The 23,973-nt window shown below is 54.1% G+C and overlaps 3 protein-coding genes across 5 annotated transcripts in view; 1 reads left to right on the top strand and 2 right to left on the bottom strand.

Moving 5' to 3' along the window:
* The window catches only part of OPA3 (outer mitochondrial membrane lipid metabolism regulator OPA3), a 73,611-nt gene extending 70,607 nt beyond the window's left edge, over positions 1-3,004 (top strand). Inside the window, exon 2 of the mRNA XM_020898133.2 lies at positions 1,159-3,004. Coding sequence (XP_020753792.2) covers positions 1,159-1,592 — 434 coding nt within the window. The 3' untranslated portion in view covers positions 1,593-3,004. The remainder of the gene's footprint in view (positions 1-1,158) is intronic.
* On the bottom strand, positions 2,861-15,884 carry VASP (vasodilator stimulated phosphoprotein). The gene is given in 14 exon segments (XM_020898131.2): positions 2,861-3,713; positions 3,845-3,902; positions 4,443-4,533; positions 4,687-4,732; positions 4,950-4,986; positions 5,148-5,199; positions 5,729-5,811; positions 5,813-5,830; positions 5,965-6,206; positions 6,326-6,375; positions 6,865-6,958; positions 8,020-8,185; positions 8,269-8,440; positions 15,522-15,884. Coding segments are annotated over 14 exon segments (1,152 nt in total). The 5' UTR covers positions 15,527-15,884; the 3' UTR covers positions 2,861-3,675.
* A 3,135-nt stretch (positions 15,885-19,019) lies between these two features.
* Positions 19,020-23,905, bottom strand: PPM1N (protein phosphatase, Mg2+/Mn2+ dependent 1N (putative)). 3 transcript variants are annotated; one of them, XM_020898130.2, is made up of 5 exons: positions 22,383-23,905; positions 21,260-21,377; positions 21,078-21,183; positions 20,930-20,990; positions 19,020-19,400 (listed from the first exon to the last, which is right to left on the bottom strand). In XM_020898130.2, exons 1-5 carry the CDS (start codon positions 23,295-23,297, stop codon positions 19,344-19,346), a joined length of 1,257 nt encoding a protein of 418 aa, XP_020753789.1. In that variant the 5' UTR covers positions 23,298-23,905; the 3' UTR covers positions 19,020-19,343. The 3 variants fall into 3 exon arrangements, with proteins under 3 accessions (XP_020753789.1, XP_070306788.1, XP_070306787.1); XM_070450687.1 differs by lacking the exon at positions 19,020-19,400 and adding an exon at positions 19,407-19,753 and having other exon boundaries at positions 22,554-23,905; XM_070450686.1 differs by lacking the exon at positions 19,020-19,400 and adding an exon at positions 19,407-19,753.
* Between the last annotated feature and the right edge of the window lie 68 nt (positions 23,906-23,973).

A 23,973-nucleotide genomic window follows, 5' to 3' on the forward strand; every position in this document is an offset into this window, starting at 1 on the left:
TGCATGGAGTCTTAACTACTAGATTGCTGGGGAATTGCCCTCTGGGGTCTTTTGAGGAATGAAAGTTTATAATTTCATAGCATTCCAGTATGTCAAACTTTTTCTTTACGGCTGGTCCTTATCATGTTTTGCTTAACAAATGTCAACAGAAAAAGATCAAAAGCGGTCAACCTTTGGAGTCCCCTGGTGGTCAGATGATTGGGATTCCATGCTGTCATTGATGTGGGCTGGGTTCAATGCCTGGTCAGGAAACTAAGATCCTGCAAGTCACCAAGAGTGACCCAAAAAAAAGAAGAAAAGGTGGTTAACCTTTGAGGACTAGGAGGACCAAAACTGGAAGTGAAAAGATGGACTTTTGTCTTGCAACTTACCACTTCTGTGTAATCTAAATGATCCCCCCCCCACCCATGTGCATGTTATTTTTCTAACTTAAAGGAAAAAAAAACAACAAAAAACTTATTAGGTCAGCTTGATCGCTGTGGAGGACGGTTGGAAAGAGTCAAGTATAAATGTTTTCAGAAATTCATCCCTTAATGAGCCCAAGGAACCTTATGTTTCCCATCAGTTCTTGTATCAATGAATGAATATTAATTATTACTGCAAGGATTCAGGCTTAAATATCAACTCTAGGACGCTCTTGCATTGACAAACGAGGACAATGGTGATAACCCTTGTTCACACAAGTGATCAGATAAGGAAGTTGGCATTAGAGCAGGAGCCCCAGCCCTGGGCTCCGTACAAAGCCCCGAGCCCCACAGTGAACTCGCTTCAGGACGGAGTGCGTCACCATCAGCTCCGCCTTTGAGGAGAGGGAAGGAGCCTGGCTGGGGCAGGAGCAAGGTTTACACCTACCCTGGGCTTGTGACCACTCAACTGCCCCTCGAGATGCAGCCCCACAGCCTGGACCTCCCCTCCAGGCCAGCAATTCTCATCTGCAGTAGTTCACCAGAACCCCTGGACGTTTTCAAAATAAAGCCCTCAAGACCACTTCTGGCCAGGTAACTGAGAGGCCCGGTGGTCTTGGTTAAGGCGCCCATTTCCCACTAGCGCCTGCGATACTGGCTGCTGCGTCCCCATTGCTCCAACAGGGACACCTAGCGTCGAGGGGCAGGGTTTGTGGTCCCAGCCAAGATCCCCGACCCTTCTCTTCCCCTGCAGTGTACCACTGGGTCGAGATGCGGGCCAAGATGCGCCTCATGGGCTTCAATGCGGAAACCATCAAGCCACTGAATGAGGAGGCGGCCGCGGAGCTGGGTGCCGAGCTGCTGGGCGAGGCCACCATCTTCGTGGTGGCCTGCGGCTGCCTGGTTCTGGAGTACTCGCGACAAAAGATGCAACAGCGTCGCAAGGAGGGGGAGCAGCTCGCCGCCTGGGACGCGATGCGGGACGAGGTGGACCACCTAGCGCTGGTGCTGGAGGCCCTGCAGGTGCAGGTGCAGGCGGCACCGCCACCGGGCGCCCTGGAGGAGCTGCAGGTGCAGATGCGAGAGGTGCGCACCCAGCTCTGCATCCAGGACCTGCCACCGGCGCCCCAGGCAGAGCCCACACCAGAGGATGAGGGGCCGCCAGACCCAGGTCTCGGACAAGACTGATGTCTGGGCTGCCATGTCTGTCCACACTATCCCTCCCTGAACAGGCCCAGCTAATACCACCAGGCCCCTTTGGGGCAGTCGGGATTCTGGACAGGGGTTGATCCAACCAGGCTTTTGGTCACCTCCCTACTAACCTTCCCAGTGAGGGGTACCTTCTACTGGGACTCCCCCATCCACTGGTGAAATGTTCCAGCCCAACCCCCCACCCCCTACTCCACTGGTTTAGCACCTTGGAATGGAGAGGCGGTGTCTTCATTGGACCCCACCCACCCACCAATACACCATCTCTCATTTTATCACTCACATCTTCAATCTACCTGAGGAGTGGTCCTCTTCCTGGGACCCCCATCTACCTTTTCCCCCTTCTTCACTGATACAGAACATTGTAGTGGAAATACAGAAACCTGTGATGGACTGCCTGACCCCATGACCTTCCATCTACCTCACTCTTTTAGGGGGTTAGGAATAGGATGGATCTTGGCATGCATTAGCTCTTCTGAGTCACTCTGTATCTCCTGTATTTAGTCCACCATTGGTATCCTGACTGGGGTCCTCCCCTCTTTAAGTGGATCCCCCGCCCCCAGCCCTTCCCTCCATCCAAATCTGCTCTTCAGAGTACTCAGGGATTCCCCCTTACTTTCTGCCTTTGAACTGGACACTCAGTTACCACCCATCACCTTCATGCAAAGTCTTCCGCCAGTGAAGTCTGCCTTTCAGCCCTGAAGTTCCCTACCTCCAACAGAATGGAATAATTCCACCAGGCAGTTAGCTACCTCACCTACCCCCTGCCCACCTAATGAACCACTGAAGGGGTATGTATGACCGTTGATTCCTGAATTCTACTTTTTTTTTAAAGACTGTAAATATTGTAATGGGGAAAATGTCATCTTAAGAAAGTGTCTTGAGAACCATGATGTACATCTGCCAAATAGGTACAAGTCTCCCTAAAATTAGAACCTCAAAGGGTTCCCAGTGGGAGAAGGCCTGAGTCATCCTTTGAGCCCTTTCACAGATCAAAACACTGAGGTCCAGGAGAACCAAAGGGTCTGGCCCAACGGCAAACGTTCAATGAGGGATGCCCTTGGCTTTCTCTAGGGCTGGGTGGAAAGGAGCAAGGAAGCTGCCTGTTGAGGGGCACCAGGAGGCCAAGAGGGGGCAGAGGAACAGGTTCGGGTGGGAAGGAGGAAGGTGAGGGAAGGTGGATTACTGGAGGAGGGAGGGACACGACCATCCTCATGAGAGCAGCCATTCAAATGACTCCAGAAATCTTAGCATTTATAAAAACTGGCAGATTTATTCCGCAGGGGCCCATTTCCAAGAAGCTAAAGGTGAAGGTAAGAGGAGAGGTTTCCTCTCCTATTCCTTTGCCCCTTGTTTCTCCCCAGGGGGTAAAAATGGCCTGGACCCCAAAACCTACCCAAATAAAAAACCAAAAAACTGAGGTTCCAAAAAGTTACAGCATCTTAATTCCTCATAGAAAAGGGGAAGGAGCCAGAGGGAAGGGAGGGAGGTCCCTGGGGTAGGGGGAGGCACCCCCAGCCTGGTGGGACAACCCTCCTTACACAGCTGTCCTAAATGGGACAAGCCAGGGGCACAGCATTTAAAAACTCCCACACCCCATTTTATCAAAACCAAAGAGAAAAAAAAATTTCCTCCCCCCACAAACCTAAATATATATATATATACTTTTTTTTTTCTTAAAAAACAAAACTTCAAAGGCATTAAGCGTTAAAGTGAATCTACAACAAGGGAATGTGAAATTCCCTCCTTCCCTCCCCCTTACTGTGGGGTTACTTGGTACATCCCCAGCAGAGGAACCAGCCCCAAGGGGATGGCAGAGGGGAAGGACCAAAGGGAACAAAGGGTGGGGGCCTCCCCATCCAATCAGCAGCCAATATGGGTGTGGGCGTGGTGCTGGGGAAGCCACACCCCCTTGGAATTTTCCAAGTGACATAGGGAGTGGGGAAGATGCATTCCTGTGTAGTCTTCAGCCAATTCCAAGTCAAGTCGAGGCAGGGAAAGCAGGGTGACAGGCGGAGGGGGTGTGCAGAAAGGAGAAACTGGATTTTCTGGGGCCCTGTGGTCAGGGGGCACCCCGCTTCCTCAGCTCCTGGACAAAGGCTGGAAGGAAACAGTGGGCAGAGGTCAGGGGCAGAGCCTCTTTCCCTTCTCCCTTCCAAAACAAGGGCTTGTCAAGGGACACCATGCCTCCAAAATAAATAAATGTTTAAAAAGAAAAAGAAACACCTCACCTTCAATTATTTCCTCTTTCACTTTCTGCAATTCCTTCCTCACCTCTTCCAGAAGCTCCTGAAAATAATGGGGGTACAACCAATGAGGAAGAGTACCTAGACTTACAAAGTGAACCCCCCATTTCTTATTAATAACTGAAGGGCCAGAGGAAGGAGGGTCAAGACCCATATCCCACACACACCATGACATCACTAGCGAGGCCACAAAGTGACTGAGATTTCTAGGGGAGAATTCTGGATCCTCTGAGCCAGAGAGAAAAGTACTGGAGAACATCCAGTACCAGGGCTGGCAAATAAGACATTCCAGTCTCCTGCCAACTCCGGATGGTGATAAATGTCTGCGGCCAGTGTGCTGAAAAGGATTCTGGATACTCATCAGGAATGAGTGCAGTGATAGATTAGTAAGGACTGTCACGGGCACTGGACAAGGCGGCTATGGGGTCTGTCATCCCTGACACGATCCAATTTCTCCAATTCTCAGACTGGGAAGCTGAGGGTTCCAAGGCCTTTTCTAGAATCACATAGCAGGTGAGTGGCAGAGTCTAGACCCAGATCTCTTTTCTATCCCCTGAGCTTCACCCCCAGTCCCCTCCCCTACCTGTTTCACCCTCTCCAGGTCTGACTCGTCACTGGAGCTAGGCGTAGCGGGGTGGGCCTCGGAAGTGGTCGCTGAAGAAGATGACTTCATCCTGGGAGACGTGGCGTGGTGTGGGGCAGAAACGAGGTTAGAGAGAGGGTCTGCCTCCCCTGCCTCCCATTCCAGGGGTCACACTGTGTTCCTCCCTACAAATTTGGCAAGTCCGACTCTTTCTGGGGGTGGGGCCCCAGTACTGATGGCCCACCTTGGCAAGGTTGTGCTGTTCTTCTCCCAGGGTCTCCGCACAGATTCTGGGGGACAGAAAATAAGTCACAAAGGTCAGAAACAAGGAATGCCCTGCCTCAGCCTTTCTTCCCGAGCCTCATCTGCCCCCATTCAAAGAACCATCTCAGGAGACTACAGTCCACAGAATTATCTGTACAGACTCTCCCATGAAGGTGTGTTATATATGAGAAGACGGCATCCTGGGACTCGTAGTTCCTGTGACTAGACTGGGCTCTCACTCACCACTGTGGGCTGGGATTCTGGCCTCTGACTCCTCCTGCTGGTGGGAAATAAAACTGTCACGAACCAGACATGGCCATTCTGCTCCTTTTCTTCCTCCACCTTCAAATACAGTCAATCCCTATCACAGCCCCCACCCCAATATTCCTACTCTAACGGTACATCCTAAGGCGTATGAGGCAGGAAGGGTCCCTAACTCACATTGGCAGATTCATCCTTGGCGGGTTTCTCCCCAACTTGCGTGGCTTTCCTTCTGTGAGAGAGAAAGGCAAAAACAGATGGCTCCAGTCCTCTCTCAGCTACTCAACAGTTCCCTTCCCCAGAGTTCTGGAAAAGTGGGTCCTAGGGTGCAGACTTCTGGAATTCGTCAAGGCTAAGCACATTTTAATTTTAGAAGTTAAAGAGGGAACTGTTCACGAATTGGGTGGGGGGGGGCAGTTAGGATTCCTGCATTTGGGAATCACAAAATTCTCAGGGCAGAGTCCCCAGCTTCTGAGGTGGGGTCACCTAAGGTCCTAGAATTCTGGGTTCCAGAACATTCCAGAGGCTACCTAGGGGGTTGCAAATCTCAGCCATCTCAGGAGAATGCAGTCCCCATCATTATATCTCAAACCTAGCTATCAAAGGATGAACTTTCACCCAAAGAAACAAACTAACCAGGAATCCGAGCTCCCCTCACACCTGGTCCTACTGAACTGGAATCCCAGCAGTGATAACTGCTGGGCTGAGGGTTTGTTTTGAGAGCTTTCCGCGACCATTGAGAGCTCTGGGCTTAGGCTCACCTCCGGGCCAGCATGGCGTTCATCTCTTCCATGAGGCCCCCGCCTGTGCTTCGACTGCTCTCAGCTTTGGGGGCCACGGGCCCCTGCTGAAGCCTCTTCCTGCTAGAGAAATTACAGAGAAGAGGGGTCTTACGGGCGGGCCTCCCAGCCCTCCTGTGAGGCTCCCAGGCAACTCTGGCCTCTTTCCATTATTATATCAGACCCGTCACCCCATACCCACTGTACCTGCCCCTCACCTTGCTAACTTTCCTGAGTTTGGCGCCGGCAATGGCTGAGGCCAGGCTGGGGGCCCCAGTCCCTCCACCACTGGGCCCTTGTGCTGTGGGGAGAGGGGGTGCCGGGGGTGGGCCTCCCCCTGCTCCCTGTGGGGCGGCCGAGACCCCTGAGGAGGAGAGCCCAGGGGGTGGGGGTGGACCCGGAGGAGGGGGAGGTCCCGGGGGCGGTGGTGGTCCCCCAGCTGGGGGAGCAGGCGGGCCTCCTGTAAGAAACACAAAACAGGAGGGGTGCTAAGCGAGAAGCTTCATTCTTTATTGTCCGGCTGGCCCACCCCCTCCTCTGGGGTGGTCCCCTGACCCCCGAGGCCAGTTGGGCAATCACCTGCATTGGAGGCTCTGCGCTCACGCTCCATGAGCTCTGACTGCTGCTGCCTGGGGAGGGAGGGTGAGTGGCTATCACTCAGGGCTCCCAGATAGCCAGCAACCGCCCGGACTGCCCCTCAGAGGTGTCCCGGCAGGGCTGGTTCCTAAGCCCCACTCATATCCTCTACCCCCACGGGCCCAGGAGAGGGCTGGGGGTGGGTGGTGAGGGCAGGGACAGGGCGAGACCAGGATGTGAGCTATCTAGTCATCAGACCATCAAGAATCACAAAACGCCCAAGATCCTTTAAACAACCCAGTTCTGGACTCTGGGAGTCCAGGGGACTGGGATTTGAAGGGTCAGAAGGTTCTGTAACTCTGGGCATCAGTTTTTCAGACTCCCAAGTGGGGAAGGGTGGTTCTTAAATATGTGGATTTCTAGTCCCCTGGGAGTTGGAACATTCTGAAAATTGGAGAGGTGTGAACTCTAGGCGTCAGGGGTTCTGGAACCACCTAGAACTCTGGCCGGGGGAAGGTTCCCCAACCAGGGACCGGCCCCACCTTTTCTGCTGCTCCATCTCCTCTGGGGAGGGGCCATTCTGGGCAGACCAGGTGGGAGGCGCTGTAGGTGGTGGTGGGGGCGGGGGCCCACCTCCTGGAAGTGAGAGTAAAGGCTAGTGAGTCACACGGAAGCCAGCCCCACCCCTTGGCACACTCCCAAGGGGCCCCCAGGTACCCTGTGAAGAGGGTTGTCAACCCGCTTCCCCTGACTAAGCTGACAGGCAGTGGAAGGATACCCAGATCACAGGCAGGACAGCAAAGCCCCAGAGAAGGGGGTCGCCCGCCCCAAGACCTGAAGATGGGAATCTGCAGGGACAAGACTTGAATTCAGGCAGATTCCAGAATCCAGGCTCTTGACGCACAGTCACAGCTGCTCAGACCCCCTACCTGAGAGCTCAGAAGAGGCTGACAGCCCCCTCCTCACCCACCCCCAGGCCTCTGGCCCCCGTGTGTTTCCTGTGCTTCAGACTGCCACTGAAGTTGCTCCTGGAAGCAAACGCCTCCACCATTTGATGACTGGCAAACCTAGATGCACAGCCATCACCTAAAACCTTTGCTCCTCAAAGCGCTCTTTATGGACTGGTAAACTTTGGCATCCATCAGGGAGCTTGTTGGAAGCACAGAGGCTCCAGCCTTGGCCCACCTACCTGATCCAGAATCTGCATTTTTTCCCTAGATGACTCGCGGGCACATTCCAGTTTAAGAAATACCAACTGGAAGTTTTTTCTCAACATTGTGGCTGACAATGTGACTGACAATGACGTCAATCAGTCTAATGGTTACCTGGAGAAAGGGCACAAGAAACCTCCCGGAGGCCTGAAATATTTCTATCTTGATCTGGGAGGCGGTCACACAGAAGTGTGCAAGTGTAAAAATTCATGGAGCAAAATGGGCTCTTAGGAACCATGCATTTTACATGTGGGTACACTCAGGGCAAAGAGGAGCCCACAAAACTGGGTTGGCCAAAAAAATCCATTTGGGTTTCTCCGTAACATCGGAAAAACCTGAATGAGCTTTTTGGCCAGCCCAGTAACTCTCCATAGCAGCAGTGAATGGGCCCTGTTTTCAGATGCGTAAACTGAGGCCGAGTGGTAAAGAGGCGGCCCCAGGCCCCACGGCAGGGCTCAATGGTCCCCTCCGCCAGCTGTCTCTAACCTTCCAAGGCCTCTAGGGCACTGGCCATGCCGTTGGCAAACTGCGTGGCATCCTCCTTGCTGCCAAAGTTGAGGCCCCAGACCTGCCGGGCGTCGCGCCACTGGTGGAAGTTGGGGGTGGCCTGGTTATACTTGACACCCCGGACGATGGCACAGTTGATGACCACCTGGCGGGAGTCGGGGGGGGGAGAAGTGGGTGAGGGATGGTGAGGTACCACAGGCAGAAGGGCGAGGAGGAGGGGAGCCTCACCTGCTGGTCCGGCAGCATCTTGCGGCCGACCACCCGGAAGGAGTTGGCGGTGGGGTTGTGATAGATCTGGACGCGGCTGAAGGCCTGCGGGCCCGTGCCGGCGGGCAGCCAGCGCTTGTTGCTGTCATCGTAGAGCATCACCGTGGCCCGGCTGGTGCACACAACCGTCTCGCTGCAGAGAGGCGGGCGGGGGAAAGGGAGAGAGGCCAGTTAGCTGTGGGGAGCCTGGCATCCTCCCCCAGGGGCTGGTGACCTTTTCGTCCCCCTGGGAGATTCGGAGACACAAAGACAGTGTGCCAGGAAGAGGGACCCACGGAGAGGAAGAGGAAGACAGACCGAGAGAGAGGGCTGAGGACGGGCCCTCAGAGAGACCCAGATAGGGAGACCGGAGGGGAAAAAGACAGGTGGGACGGCGAAAGACAGACTGGGAGAGACAGACAAATAGACAAGCTGGGGGATGTGAGACAGACAAGGAAAGAGACAGACAGTCAAACGGGGAGCAAGAGACAGGAAGAGGAAGAGTCAGACCGGCTGGAAGAGACAAAAACATACAGACTGATGATGGGGAGAGAGAGGTAAGAAAGGGGGTCAGATGGGTACAGGGGAGACGGACTGAAAGGAGTAATGGGGAGAAGAGATGCAAAGGCAGAGAGCAGAGAGAGGCCGATGAAGAAGGACCGAGATGGACAGACAGAGAGCAGGGGGGCCCGGGAGAAGTGGACGAAAGGGACAGAGCAGGTGACCTGGGCAGCACTGGGAACAAGCCCCTGCCTGATGCCCTTGGAGCCTCAGTTTCCCTGTCTCTGTCGGGAGGCTTGGACCTTCTCGCCCCTACTTTCCACTGTGGAGGAGGAAGCTGAGGCTCAGGGAGGTGAAGGGTAAGGCTTGCAGCAAGTTGGGGACCAATGCCGAGATCCCAGGCTCTTCCCCTTCCTGCTGCCCACCCCATCCATCCGGCGCCACCCGCCCTCCCCCACCCTCTGGCACCAACGGCCATCAGCAGACACTCCCTGCTCTGTGTCAGGCAGTGACCCAGACAGCCCCGGCCCCACCCTCCAGGGCAGGAGAGCATCGCAAGGGACTGTCCTGTCCGCACATGGTGATAATCCAAGACCAGGCCTGGGGTTGCCCAGAAGGAGGGCCTGCCCCTGCCTTTGGATCAGAGAAGACTTCCTGGAGCAGGTGACATCTGACTTAGCCCTGGGGTGGGGGTGGGAGTCTCAGTAAACTGGCTCAGGGTTCAGGATCTGATCCAGACATAGGTTCAAATCCCCACTGGGCCACCTACTCCATGTGACTCAGGCGAGCAACCTTCCCACAGAAGTCATCTTCTTTGCCCGCAAACTGGGGAAATGACAGACCCCACCTCCCAGGGCAGTGGGTGAAGTAAATGAGTCTGGGCATGCGGAGTGCTTGGCGTGGGGCCTGGCATGAGTGCTGAGTAACTGTCAGCATCCCTTCCCCAGGCGCTCTGAACAGGCACCAAGGGGCCCTCCTCCACCCCCGACCAGTCCTTCTGGGAAGGTTCAATGTCCTCCACTCTCAGTGGGGAAACTCAGGCTTCCAGACGGGAAGTGACTTGGCCAAGGTCACCCACAAACCAGGGGGAAGCACTAGTCCCTGCCCAGCCCCAACCCCCACCGGACTTTTTCCTGAAAAGAGGAAGTTGGTGGTCAGAGGTTTCCGGGGAGAGAAATTATACCCCCCAAAGGCTCGGTCTCTACCAGGGCTGGGGGCTGGAGCGTGACAGGGATTCTATAAACGACAAGGCAGGGAGAGCCCCCTCGGACCCAGATCCGAGTTCTCAGGCCAGGGAGGTAAGTCCCCAGGTTTACATAATCAGGGGGCCTCCTTCTCATCAGACACTTCAACCCTGCCCTTTCTCCGGAGTCTCTCATTTTATTCTCACTGCAGCTCTTCTAGGCGGGCTATTTCATCCTCATTCTGCAAGGACTGCAAACAGTGGCACAGAGAGGTCGCAGGACTCGCCCCTGGTCACACGGCGAGTAGCTAGCAGAGTGAGGATCTGAACCCAGGCCACCTGGCTCCCAAGTCCACTGTCTTCACCACTGCGGACTGTGTGGGCCCTGCCCACACACCAGGTGCTGGTTCTAGACAAGCGCAGCCTCAGGGGCTGTTTCTGGCTTCCACTGCCCCTGGCAGGGCAGGGTTAAGGCCTCGCCCACACCTGCCGCCCACACCCAGAGCAGACTCTGGCCAGGTGCCCAGGGCCTTTGTTGCTACACCACCCTGGCTGCACTTTGCTCTCTCCAAGAGCCCCTGCCTGCTCAGTCTCTGGATGAGCCTGAGCACTGGCTATTTGCTAAGTGACCCCGGACTGGTCTTGCCCCTCTCCAAGCCACGGTGTCCCCATTCCAGCAAAAGGATCCTGTTAAAACACAAGTCAGGTTGTGTCTCTCCTCTTCGTGGAAGCTCCCCTGGCAGCTCCCAGCAGAATTTTTATTCTGGCCAAGTTCTCCCTGGGGCCTTCGTGATCTGTATGATCTCTGATCTCCCCTTGACCGGCCCCACAAGCCATTCTAGCCCCCACTTCAACATGCCAGACACATTCCCACCTCCGGGCTGTGCTCTCGTTCTCGCTCAACCTGGATTTTCACCTCCTTCGGGTCTCTGCTTAGCCATCACCTCTTCCGAGAAGCCCTCCCTGACTACCCTACCAGGAAAAGCTCTCACTGAATGAACCATGTTTCATAACACCCAATTCCTGCCTGACAGGGCCCTATCTGTCTCCCCCATCAAAATGTCAGGACCACAAGGGCAGGGATTTTTGTCCTTTCTGTTCACTACTGTGTTCTCAGAACCTAGACTCGTGCCTAGAACCGAGCAGGTATCCAGGAGTTGTTAAATTAGCCATCTACAAAAAAAGGAAAGTTCTTTTTAACAGCAGCTGACATGTATTGGTTAGTCTGTGTCCCAGACACCGTTGCAGGTACTGAGCTCCAGCTGCCACAGTGAATCTGGCGGTGACCTCAGTGCACACCCTTTTTCCAGACAAGGAACTGTGGCCACAGAGGGATGAAGACAGTCATCCCAGGTCACAGAGCAAACAAGCAGAGGGGCTCATATTTGAACCCAAGTCCTGATCTTCCCCACCCCCAATGTTCTTAACCTCACTTAAAGATGAGGAAACAGCTAAGCTGATTTTTTTTTTTTTAAGGCAAGGTATAAAGTGGTGTGAGAGGTTTTTCTTTTTTTAAAAAAAAAAAAGGTGGGGAGGATATAAATACCTCTGTACCCAGAGTGGTGAAAAGCAGAGGTTGCTTCTCAGGGGACTAGCCTCCCCTGCTCGCCTCTGAGGCACTGGGGTACCGGGGGTCTGACGAGGGAGGCAGGAAATGGACAGTTTGCACTGTTTACCCACTTGAGTTGCTTATGTCTTTTCTTTTTGCTTTGTTTTACCATGGGCTGGTATTACCTATAAAAAATTAATTCATTACTTAAGTACAAAAAAAAAAAAAAAAACACCTATAAACCAGACAAAAAGCTAGATCGGAAAAATCTCACAGCCAGGAAGCCAGGAGTAAAATGCAAATGAGGTCTGCTTAATTCCAGTGGTCTCTGGGGGCTCCCCTGGTGGCTCAGACGGTAAAGAATCTGCCTGCAATGCAGGAGACACAGGTTTGATCCCTGGGTTGGGAAGATCCCCTGGAGAAGGGCATGGCTACCCACTCCAGGATTCCTGCCTGGGAAATCCCATGAGAGAGGAGCCTGGCGGGCGGCGGGCTCCATGGGGTTGCAAAGAGTCAGACACAACTTGAGCAACTAACACTTTCAACTCGACACTGGGGTCTCACAGCCTCAATTTGACATGAGACAGCCTGAATCCTCAGTCAGCCCAGAACTCTCCCACAAGCCCTCCCATTCTGGAAATCTCCAGTATGTGGTCGGTAAAGGAGGATTGAAGTCACCCCCTTGCTGCATGGCTTCACCTCTCTGAGCCTCACTTTCCAGCCCTGGAAACCATAACTCACTGGGGTTTGGTAAGGATTGAAAGAGATAAGAAAAGCCTTAAGCGCAGGACCTGGAATTTGACACAGGACCAAAAGGGAGAGCTTCCTGATGGCTCAGAGAGTAAAGAATCTGCCTGCAATGCAGGAGTCACAGGAAGTGTGGGTTTGATCCCTGGATTGGGAAGATCCCCTGGAGAAGGAAATGGCAACCCACTCCAATATTCTTGCCTGGAGAATCCCATGGACAGAGGAGCCTGGTGGGCTATAGTCCAAAGGGTCACAAAGAGTCGGACTCGAGTGACTAAGCACACACACAACATATAAGGGAGATGAGAAGCAATACAGGAAGGAGAGAGCTTCTCATCACGGGAGGCAATCAAGCACAGTCACTTTGGTTTACTTAAACTTTCCTGTTGAGAGCTTTGCCCTTCCTTCTACCCCTTCATCTGATAGCCCCTTAAATTGTAATCCACCCCACAAAGACCCAGGCATACACAGCCTTTCCAAACTACAAATATTTGAAGCAATCCTGCATAGAGACACAGGTTTAGGGTTTGTGGGGCTTGTATGAGTTCACTCTAGTCCCTCCTTCCTGACAGGCCTCAGTTCCCCATAAGTGAACAGGAAGGTAACTGGGTTCCTTCTTGCTTATCAACATTATCTTCAGTGTTTGTACAGTAAAAGCAGGTTACTTGTTTTTTTCTAAGGCCACTAAAGGTTTGATTTTGCTTTTCTTTAAGAGTATAATAGTCTGGAAAGAGGCCTGGGTTCATATTCAGACTTGCCTACTTCCAAACTGACTTTAATAGGTAATCTGCTTAATTCCCCTGTGCCTCAATTTTCCCATCTGGGAAAGGGGGGACGATCATAATAGTATCAATCTCTTAGAATTGCCGTGAGGATTAATTTGAATCAGACACCTGGTACAGTGCCTGGCACAAAGGAGTTGATCAAATGATCTCTCATTATTAAAAACAATAATAAATGAACCAAATTCTTCTAGAGTCTCCTCTGCCCTAAGAGTCTCAGACCTCTGCCCCCCTTCCCAGAATTCCAGCGCAGAGTCCCGGACACAGCAGACACTCAACAAATATTTGTCAAACTGAGAAAAAAAAAAACTGTAATTTTCCATCTTAACAGCCTCTCTTCCAACTGTCCCCAAGACTGTCTCCAGCCTAACCAGCCAGAAATCAGAGGATCCCAGTGCCCTCCCATCCCTCAACACTACTTAGAAATTTCTGAGGGATCTTGGGCCAGGCCTTTCTCTCTTTGAGCCTCCCTCAGTTTCCCCAGCAGCCCCTAGACAGGACCGTGGGTCTTTTTGAATCCCAGCTGTCCTGGGAGAAGGGGCACAGCCCAAGAGGGCCAGTGTGGCCATCAGCAGAAGACCCTTCAGGAGATGGGCGTAACCCTCTGGTGGGACAGGCATCAGTTAACTTCTGCCCACCCTCCAGGAGATATAGGAGGTTTGGTCATGGCTCGCAGTAGCAGGGGGCCTTGTGGGAGGGCCAGGGCCTCTGGGACTGGGGGAGGCGGGGGCGGGAGGCTGGCCCAGACATTGCTCCTGCCCTTTTACGGTCTCAGTGAGTGAGGCAGCACTAACTCGGACATCCGCCATCCGCCTTCCACCGTGCCTGGGACCGGAAACGCGAGGGGGGGCGCGCGCAAGGGGCGGGGCTGGGGGCAGTGGGAGAGGAGCGTCCCCCGGGAAAGAAGGCGAAGGAAGAGGGCCTGACTCTCCAAAACTGCCCTCTCTGCGGGCAGACCTTTTAGAGGTGTTGCTATAATGAGGGAAAGGGTAGGCAGGAAGTCTTGTGGGTGTCTGTGGGTGCCCCCACCGCTCCAAATTTTCCAACAATCCGTTTTCAGCAGAAGGAACAAATGTGGGAGGGGGGATTCTCTAAGGACCACAAAAAGGAATGCCACCCAGATGTCAAAGGGCAGGGAATGTGGCGGAAGAGAGAGGATGTGGGCCCCAGGGGGTTAATCCCCAGCGGCCCCCCCAGGGGCCTCCCCCTCAAGCTGGGGGCTTTGGAGCAGGAAGTCTCTGAGAGAGTAGAGGAAGGGAGATAGTATTGTCAGGCTCAGGCCTCAAGGGAGAGATTATGGGGGGCCGGGGAGGATGGGAGAGTGAGGGGGAGGGCCAGTCGGGTCCCCCAGTCCGCACTGGCCCCGCCCTCAGGTGAGCCCAGGAGTTTTGAGGGAGGCTCCGGGAAAAACAAAATCCCTGGGTCCCTTGGGCCCCCCAGCCAGGATTAAATTCCTGGGAAGATAGCTGGAACTCTCTGGGAAGCCTGAGTCCCAGGGGGAGAGGGCTATGACCTTGAGGCTTTCCAACGCCCCCTCCTCCAACGGCACAACTCCGGACGGCTAGGGAAGGGGGGGCGGGGGGTGTTGAGAGAAGGGGGAGGCACCGTGGTGGGGAAAGCAGCCGGCCCACGGCGCTCTCAGCCCGTCCCCCCGCCCCCCCCACACACACCAGCTGTCTCGACAGGTGAGTCAGTTAGACAAAGGCCCCCCTTCCCCCAGCTGCCGCGCCCCCTCCCTCTCCAGGGCCGCGCAGGTGGGGGAGAGGGGCCGCCCTTCGGGCCGGGGAGGCGCCCTCGGCACAGAGCGCTCGCTCCCTCCTAGGCACAGCCTCTTTTAAGCACATTGTGGGTGGGGAGCGGCGAGGAACGGGAGTCCCAACCAGACCCTCCAGGCTGCGTCTGGGTCCCTGGATCCGTCCACATCAACCTCCTTCACAGGGGGATGAACCGCCCAAATTTAGCGGTTAAGTACCCCCGAAGTTAATGATCAAACTCCCTCGTGGGACGAATTTCCAGCGCCATGTATAAGGGGACCCCGGAAACCAAGCTCTACGCTTCAGTCTCTCTTCCAGGTCCCAGGGGACTCCCAAACCGGCCCCCCATAATCCCTCTCAGGGCCACGTTGAGATCTGGGGACAGTCTGAGTCCCGCCTAACCCCTAGCCTCTCTGTGGGGATTATTTGCCAACTTGGAGGTTCTCTGAAAAGTCTTAAAAATTTCGGGAGTCCTCGGAGCGCCCCCAAACCTAAGGGCTCCCAGGAAAATCTCACGGCACCACCCAGAGCCTTGAGAGTCAAGGGGAAGTGGTCAGTGTTGGGAGTTCGTCCAAGGGGGCTCGGCCTCAAATCCGAGGCTCCCAGTGCCCAGTCCCCAAATTCCAAGCGGGACCAAGCTGGGGGGAGGAGGGGACAAAGGCAGGGCGGCAGGAGCCCGCGCCGGCCAGGGAACGGTCTGGAGGCAGTTGGAGGCTCACCTCATGGCTGCTCGGCGGGCGGGCGGAGCGCCCACGGGCTAGGTGCTCCCGGGGCGCCCCTGGCTCGGGGTTCAGAGGTTCAGCGCTGGTTCTAGGTTCTGCTCAGTCTCCCCCAGGGTCCCGCCCCATAGAGTCCGGCTTCCTGGGGAGGAACGTGGACAGGGCCGGGGCGGGTCCTCGGGCGCCTCTTCCCTCTGGGGTTCTGCTCGGGGGGTCCGTGCGGCAGAAAGAGGGTGCGGCGTCCCCTCCCCGGCGCGCCCCCTCGGCCGGCGGCAGCTACAATGTTACTCTTACTACTGTACTTCTCTTTGCTACATTTCGTTCCAAAATTCCACTCCCCGCACCCACAATGCCCTGCGCCTTAAAGGGGCCGCGGACACCTTAAGGCGGTGGGGTTGGGGGGGGTGTTGGTGGAGGGCGCTTAAAAGGGCAACGCGGAACCTTCGACTTCCGCTTTTTCCCTCTTCCCCAACGTTTTTGCACAGCGATGCACTCTGGGGGTCACCCCCAAATTAGAGGGGAAGCTTGATAGAGGGGAAGGGATCCTTCCTTGATCCTGAGTTCTCTCCCACGATGGAAATTCTTAGGGGAATGAATATCAGTGGGGGCACAATTTCTTCTCACTCTCCTCATCGACTTTTTTCCATTTCTTTACATTCTACTCAATTTGGGGTGGTGAGGAGGCCCTCGGGTCAAGCATAGATTTTCTCCGATTTTCTCCCTTAAATCCTACCTTCGGGACGCCCCCCCGCCAAGGTCTCCCTCCTCCCCCAATTTATGAGGTGTCACTAAAGGGTGGTCCACCTCCCTCGCCGAGGAGGGGGATGGGTGGGGAGGGGGCCCACCTCTCTCGTTGCCCCCCACCCCCGCCCGCCCAGGGAAGGTGAGGAGGAAGTGGGCCGAGGGGGCGCGGCCGGCCGCTGACTCACAACCGCAGGGTGTGTGTGTGGGGCGGGGTGGGGGGGGTGGTGCAGCGGTGGACCTGGGTGGGAATGGGACTCCCGATCCCTGTGTGAATAAGGCTCCCGGCCCCCTACCCACGCATGCCCCGCCGTGACTCAGTTTCGCGTGCAGAGGATGGTGGGATCATGCAGCAATCCGAGGGCACGGAGTTGGGGGATCCTCCCTATGCCGACTCCTGCGAGCCCCCTCCCCCACGCGCCAGGTTCGGGCTGAGTCCCTACACCCTCCCGGGCTTCCGCCGTGGGACCCGCAGACTCCACCCCCACGTGACGCCAGCAATATGACCACACCCCTCCCGTAGAGCGCCACCTGGCCTGGGGGGCAGGAGTCTGGGAAATCAGCTGGAAGTTTAGAAATGGATAAACTGAGGTCTAGAGGCAGGGAATAAATCTGGGCTAGAGCCCTCTTGATTGAGCCACCAGGACTTCGGTGGTTAATGAGAGTAAAACAATTCTCAGGGCCTAGCTGACTTGGTGAGGGAATCAAGCTTCCTACCTTTTTCCAAAAGGAGACTGCTGCCTGGGTGATACCCGGATCTCCTTTACCTCATTATTCGAGGCCAGTCTCTGATATTAATTCTTCTCTGAAGAACTGAGTAATCCTCTCCCCTTCGCTACCCCCCACTGCTGCTGCTGCTGCTGCTGTCACTTCAGTTGTGTCCGACTCTGTGCGACCCCATAGACGCAGCCCACCAGGCTCCTCTGTCCACAGGATTCTCTGGGCAAGAATACTGGAGTGGATTGCCATTTCCTTCTCCCCTACCCCACAGTGGAAGGCCTTAAACCCTGATCCACTGTAGGTTATAATTGTTTCTCTGCGTGTCTCCTCAGGCTGTGAGTCGTTTGGGGACAGACTTGAGAACTCCAGTTCTTTGTAACCATGGGAAAGTCCTTTTTCCTCTCTGGGTCTCAGCTTTCCCATCTGTGAAATGGGAAAGTGGTGCTTCTGTGTGCCACTTGCACTAGAGTCAGCAAATGTTTTGGTAAAGATCCAAATAGGGACTTCCCCCGGTGGTCCAGTGGCTAAGACCACAAGTAGGGGGCCCGGGTTCCATCCCTGGTCAGGGAACTAGATTGCACGTGCTGCAAGTAAGACCCAGAGCAGCCAAATAAATAAATCCAAATAGAAAATATTTTAGGTATATTAGACATAGGTCCTCTTTTATGTATTTTTTTACAACCCTTTAAAAATGTAAAAATCATTCTAAGCTCAAGTGCTGTACAAAAAAGGTGGCAAGACCCCAGCACTAGAGAAACTCTTGCATGTGTACACAGGAGTCTGATCAAGAATCTTTATGGCAGCAGCAATGTAAGGGTAAAAAACTGGAAACAACCTAAATATCCATCAAGAGGATGATGGGTGTTGAAACCATTCCATATCTCTTGTCTGAAGTGCTGAGAGGCAGCTAAAAAGAATGAGGTGTGTGCAAGTGGCAGGAAAGAAGGCTCCAACACATTATTGAGTAAAAGGAAACAAATCACCAAATGATACATAGGGTATGAGTAAAAATCAAGGAAACATTTTAAGGTACCATATATGCCTGTGTACTTGCCTAATAAAAGGTCTCAAAACATCCACTCCAAACTCATTGCAGGGATTACCAACAGGACAGTGAAATGGCATCACGGAGAGTTTGATGATCATAATCTCAAGCCTCATCTCTAAAATGCCAAGTTTGGGACTTCCCTGATGGTCCAGTGGTTAAGAATCCAACTGCCAGTGCTGGAGACATGGCCGGGGAAGATTTCCACATGCCCTCAGGGCAACTAAGCCCATGCACCACAACTACTGAGCCCAATGCTCTAGAACCTCTGAGCTCAACTGCAGAGCCCATATGCCTCAACGACTAAAGCCTGTGTGCCCTAGATCCCAAGCTCCTGAAATATCAGAACCCCTCGCTCACTGCTGTCAACTAGAGGATGCCCATGGGCAGCAATGAAGACCCAGTGCCAGCAAAATTTTAAAAAAGGAAGAAAGAAAATGTCAAGTTCAATCTTTCCTCTAGGCTTTCACACTAGCTGTTCCTTCTGCCCCAAGGGGTTTGTGCATGGCTGACTAGTTCTCTGTTAGGTTTCTATTCAGCTGTCCCCTCCTCAGAGGTCTTCACGAACCCGCCTGTCTAAAGTGACCATCCCCAAGTGGAAAATAGAGTGATTATGGGTGGGGACTTGTCATTGTATACCATTTTGTGCTCTGTGAATTTCAAACCAAGTGAACTTATTACCCATAGATAGCAATGTAAAAAACCAACATAGTTCCCTTAGACGTTTTCTTAATCACATCCCCCATCTCCTTTTTTTTTCTTCTAAGACCCTTGTCAGTGTCTGAGATGACCTTGTTATGGGTTCCCTTGTTTGCTGTTCCCCCACCCCACCCACCCCCCACACCAGGAGGTTCCAGGGGGAGGAACTTCAGTGGGTCTGCCAGGTTGATGGCCATGAGCAGGGCCTTTTGCCCACAGCAGGTGCCCCATACATATTTGCCAAATGACAGAGCAAATAATGCCTATGGGTTTTTTTCCACAACAAAAATATATTTTGAATTATGTAATTAAAATTTAATCATAAAAACTTTCCCCAACCTCCCTGCCAAATAGATGAAAAATAGGAAGCGAAGAGAAGGTTATTGAACTGGGTGTTTTTCAGGGTCCAGTCAGCTCTAATTATTAGACATTTGGTTTTGGGGTTTGGATTTTTTTTTTTTTTTTTTCAGTCTAGCTGGTGGGTGGAATTTCCCCTCTCTCATAAGACGTCTTATGAGAGGGAAGTAGGAGAAAGGGAAATAAACATTCTGGGGTTCCTCCATCAGCTTCTCTTCCTTCCGCTGGTCTGCATAACTGGGGAAGGGGAGTTCTCTTCCTTAATTCCGCTGAGGTCCCAGCTGGGCAGTGGGTTCCTCAGCCCCTTTCTGCCCCTTCTGTAAAAACAAAATGTGGAAGACGGTGAATAGGAAGCCCTTCTTGCCTCTCAGTATTTACTTCCTGGTATTCACAATGCTCCACTTCTCTTTTTTCCTTCGGGGAACCAACATTCCTCATCTCTTCAACCCCTCTGTTTTAGGGCGAGGAGACTCCAAGACCAGGCACTAAGGGATGGGCCTGCCAGCCTGGCCAATCAGAGACACGTCGGGCACGTGATCCAGTGTGGCCAATGAGAAGCAGCTCTGGAACCGCGGCTGCCCCTACTGGGAAACGCATGCTCCACTGGGGATGTTAGGTTCCTGGGACGTGAGCCTGGAGCAGCAAGTCTCTGCCACCTCATGTGGAGACCCTGCCAGGAAATGAAGCCAACTCAGAGAAAATAAAACTAACCGCATGACATCATTTGACAACTGGATGCAGTCATGCCTTAAGTCCCTGAACTCTTCAATTACACGGACCAGTAAATTCTCTGCTTTGTCTTCACAGTTTAAATGAGGTTTCTGTCACAAATCAAAAGAATCCTTACGAAGTTCTCCTTTCTGCTGCTAAGAAATTATCCATACTCTCCGCCAAAGTGTAATAAATAACCCAGCTCTCTTCTCTGCCCTGCAAAGGCCTTCCAGTTTCCATTCTCACATTTCCTCCCAGACTTCCACCCCACACCTTAGCTTATATGGCTTCACCCACCACCTCCTTGGACATCTTCAAATAAGCTTTGTGATCCCATGGACTGTTGTCCACCAGGCTCCTCTGCCCATGGAATTTTCCAGGCCAAAGTACTAGAGTGGGTAGCCATTCCCTTCTCCAGGGGATCTTTTTGACCCAGGGATTGAACCCAAGTCTTCTGCATTGCAGGCAGATTCTTTACTGTCTGAACCACTAGGGAAGCCCCCCAAATAGGGTATCTGGGACCAATCCACAACCTCTCTCCTCTAAGACCTAGACCACCCTCAGAGATGTCCTGGTGGTCTCTGCAGTGCAGTCAAGTTGGTCATCAACGTTCCGTGAATTTTTGGCCTTATTCCTGGATAGAGGGGGTGGTGCTTGGGATGATGGCACTTCATGGAGCAATGTTGTTGTTCAGTTGCTAAGTCATGTCCGATTCTTTGTGACCCCATGGGCTGCAGCAGGCAAGACTTCCACGTCCTTCACTATCTCCTGGAGTTTGCTGAAACTCATGTCCATTGAGTCGGTGATGCTATCCAACCATCTCATCTTCTCTTGCCCCTTCTCCTCCTGCCCTCAATCTTTCCCAACATCGGGGTCTTTCCCAATGATGGAGCAAAGTCAGAGGCATATTTCTTGGAGAAGAAGCACAATCTTTTCTCTGCTTCTGCTTCCAACCCCACCCCCCAACCCACCCCACCCCCACACCTATCACAATTCTTCAGGACCAGGTGTGAGAATTTATTAATATATTGGGCAAATCCACCCTGGCTGCAATTTCCCCATCACTTAAAGGAGTGGAGTGGAGGCCTGAATTACATGCTCCTATGAGAAATGTTCAAGAATACAGGGTCCTTACCACCCAGCACTGTCTTGAGGGCTGGCAGAACTGAGAATAAGCTTCAGCGATGACTGTGGCCCTAGAGAGCAAAGGCAGGCCTTCAGGAGGGCATCCTCCCCCTGCCAGCAACGCTCCCATTCCAACCTACCCCGCCCCCCCAACTCACTTGCAGTAGAGCCCTCCCCCAGGAGGTAAATCCGGGATGTCCTCAGAGGCCAGAGTCCTGAAAACTGTGTTCAAGCTGGGGGGCTCTGAGGCAGAGGCACACAGCTCTGAGAAAGAGACAAGAATTGTGGGGTTGCTTGGCTGGCAGACAGCCCTTTCCGCTGGACTCCCAACACTGCTCACCTGCAACTCTGCGTCCCAGGGCTGCATCGAGCAGTACCTCCTTCCTGATGGCCTCCTCACAAGGTCTGGGAGCCCCCGGAAAGCAGACCAGGAGGCAGGTCATGTTGTCCAGGCTGCCCTGGAGAAGGTGGAGAAAAGAGAACACGTGTGAGGGCCCCAGCACAGGGCTCTATGCCTTGGGCAGCAGTTTCCCAACGTTCCCCTTGTTCTAGAGCTCCCTTCCCAATCTGGTTATGAGCATTTCTCGAAAGTCCCACCCTTCTGCCACTCTAAAGCATGCCTCTCACAAAGACCAACTGCTTAGGCCACGCCCTCTCCTGCTGTCCTAGCCCCACCCTGTCAAGTGTCAAGGAGAACCACTTTGGCCACCTGATGCAAAGAGCCGACTCATTGGAAAAGATCCTGATGCTGGGAACGATTGAGGGCAGGAGGAGAAGGGGGCAACAGAAGATGAGATGGTTGGATGGCATCACCGACTCAGTGGACATGAGTTTGCGCAAACTCCAGGAGATAGTGATGGACAGGGAAGGCTGGTGTGCTGCCGTTCATGGGGTCGCAAAGAGTTGGACATAACTGAGCAACAGCAACGACAACTTCTCATTTCCAAAGCTCCTCACACTATGCTGTTTAGCTGCTCTTCCTTCTGCCACTAATCACACCTCAGTACCTACCTCTAGGCCTAAGCGTTTGTGTTCAGTCACTTCAGTCGTATCTGATTCTTTGCCACCCCATGGACCGTGACCCACCAGGCTCCTCCGTCCGTAGAATTTTCCCGGCAAGAATACTGGAGTGGGTTGGCATTTCCTACTTCAGTGGATCTTCCCAACCCAGGAATCGAACCTGCGTCTCCTCCATCTTAGGGAAGCCCTAAGAGCTGTCCCATTTCAAAAAACCACGCCCTTTCTCTTAAATCCTTCCTGCGTATCTATCCATCGCATCTTGTCTCCAGTCTTCCCTCAGTCTCCGCCCTCTGCATCTTTTGACCCTGACCCGTTCCTGCAGGCCCCGCCCCCTAATGTAGCCCCACTTATCCTCTAGTTTTACTTTAGCCTCTCCATCAAAGCTCCTCTTCCCTAAGTCCTGAGGTTCTTCCTTCAAAGATCTCAAACCCCGCCCCCAGGACCTTGCAAAGACACGTGTCCAACAGCTGCGCGCAGAGAAGCTCTGGGGCCAAGCCCAAACAGAGGCGCGATGCCACCAGTCCCGCTAGGGCAGACCCAGACATCGCATCCCACACGCCATCAGAAGCCAAGAGCATGAACTCGTCCTCCGCTTGGCGTGCCAGGGCGGTCACCTCAGGCTCCGCGGAAACGAGTTGCTGTTCTGGGGGCCTTCCCGGAGCCTCTTTGTAGGCAAAGTCTCCCAGTGCTCTGGACACTGCCAAAGAGCCCTCGAGGCGCCGACGGCTGATGGTGCCGCCCGCGTCATGGATGCGTTCACGTTCTCGGGGACGGAGGGGCCGATGGTCCTCAGTGCTGAAGGCCACGGCGCCGGCGCGACTCAGCACCGCGCGGGAGTCACCGCAGTGCGCCAGGTACAGAAAGCGCGGGGAAACCAGTAACGCCACAGCGGTGGAGCCACCCGGCTCGCCGCGGGGCCAGAGGGCACGCAGGCGCGCGTCTGCGCTCAGAAAGGCGCGGCGCAGTGCTTCGCACACGCCCTGGGGCTCGCTGGGCGCCGGGCCCAGCGCCTCGAGCACTTGGCCCTTCAGGTGGCGCGCGCCGAAGAGGGCAGCTCTTGCCCCGCCGTGGCCGTCGAGGACTGCGAAGAAGGCCCAACCTGGGGGCAGCCCGGGTAGCGCAAGCGAAGCGCAGTGAGCGTCCTCCATGTGTGCGCGCCAGCCCTGCACTGCGCTAGCCCCGAAGCGCAGACCCCACGCTGCCGCCGCACCCCCGTGCGGCCGCTGGGCGCAACGCGGCGCGTCTAGGAGGGACTGAGGCCGGTTGGGAGACCTGCATCCCTCCTCTTCTTCCTCCACCTCCTCTTCCTTGCGGGCTGGCCAAAGGAGACGTTCCAGCAGGCGGGCAAGGGCCGCCATCCTTCGGCCTGGGGATCAGGAGGCTCCACCCTCTGCACCTGCTAACCATCCCCGCCCCACCCGCTCACTAATCCCCTGCCTTGTGACATCTTAAACCACCTAAATCTCCTTCCTATGCCCTTGACTTGCACTCAAGTCACTAGAAAGGGTTGAACTCTTAGGGCTTCCCTCTTCCGCATCTTCAAAGCGAGGCTTTGGCTTTGGATTAGAGAAAAATGACAATAGTGCCAATCTAGCACTGACCATAACTACACAAAATTTTACATCATCATCTCCAGTTTACCGGAGAGGAAACCGTGTCACAGAAGTAAACAGTGTTATTGGGAAACGATTTCTAGAATCTGTATTCTCAACACAACACTCGGCTCCGGATACCCAGCCCTGCTCTGTCCAATCTTCTCCCATATCAGTGGTCCCATCCTGGGTTTCAAAAGCTTTCGATCCTTAACTTTTTTATTTCGACCTCTGTCTAGTCCCCGGGTTTCAGTCGCTTCTCTTCCAGATCCCGCCCATCCATTCATACATGCTGTGGCTCCAAATATTTGCTATCCCGACTGGACTCTAGCTCCGCCTCTTAGCTACAGGCCCAGCCCCCTCACTCCAGATTGCGCTCACCTTCTGAGCCACACCAACTCCCTTGTTTGTTCTGCCTCATTCCCCCTAGGCCACGCCTCTA

The sequence above is a fragment of the Odocoileus virginianus genome, chromosome 20, assembly GCF_023699985.2.
Source record: "Odocoileus virginianus isolate 20LAN1187 ecotype Illinois chromosome 20, Ovbor_1.2, whole genome shotgun sequence".
In the NCBI taxonomy this organism is placed as follows: Eukaryota; Metazoa; Chordata; class Mammalia; order Artiodactyla; family Cervidae; genus Odocoileus; species Odocoileus virginianus.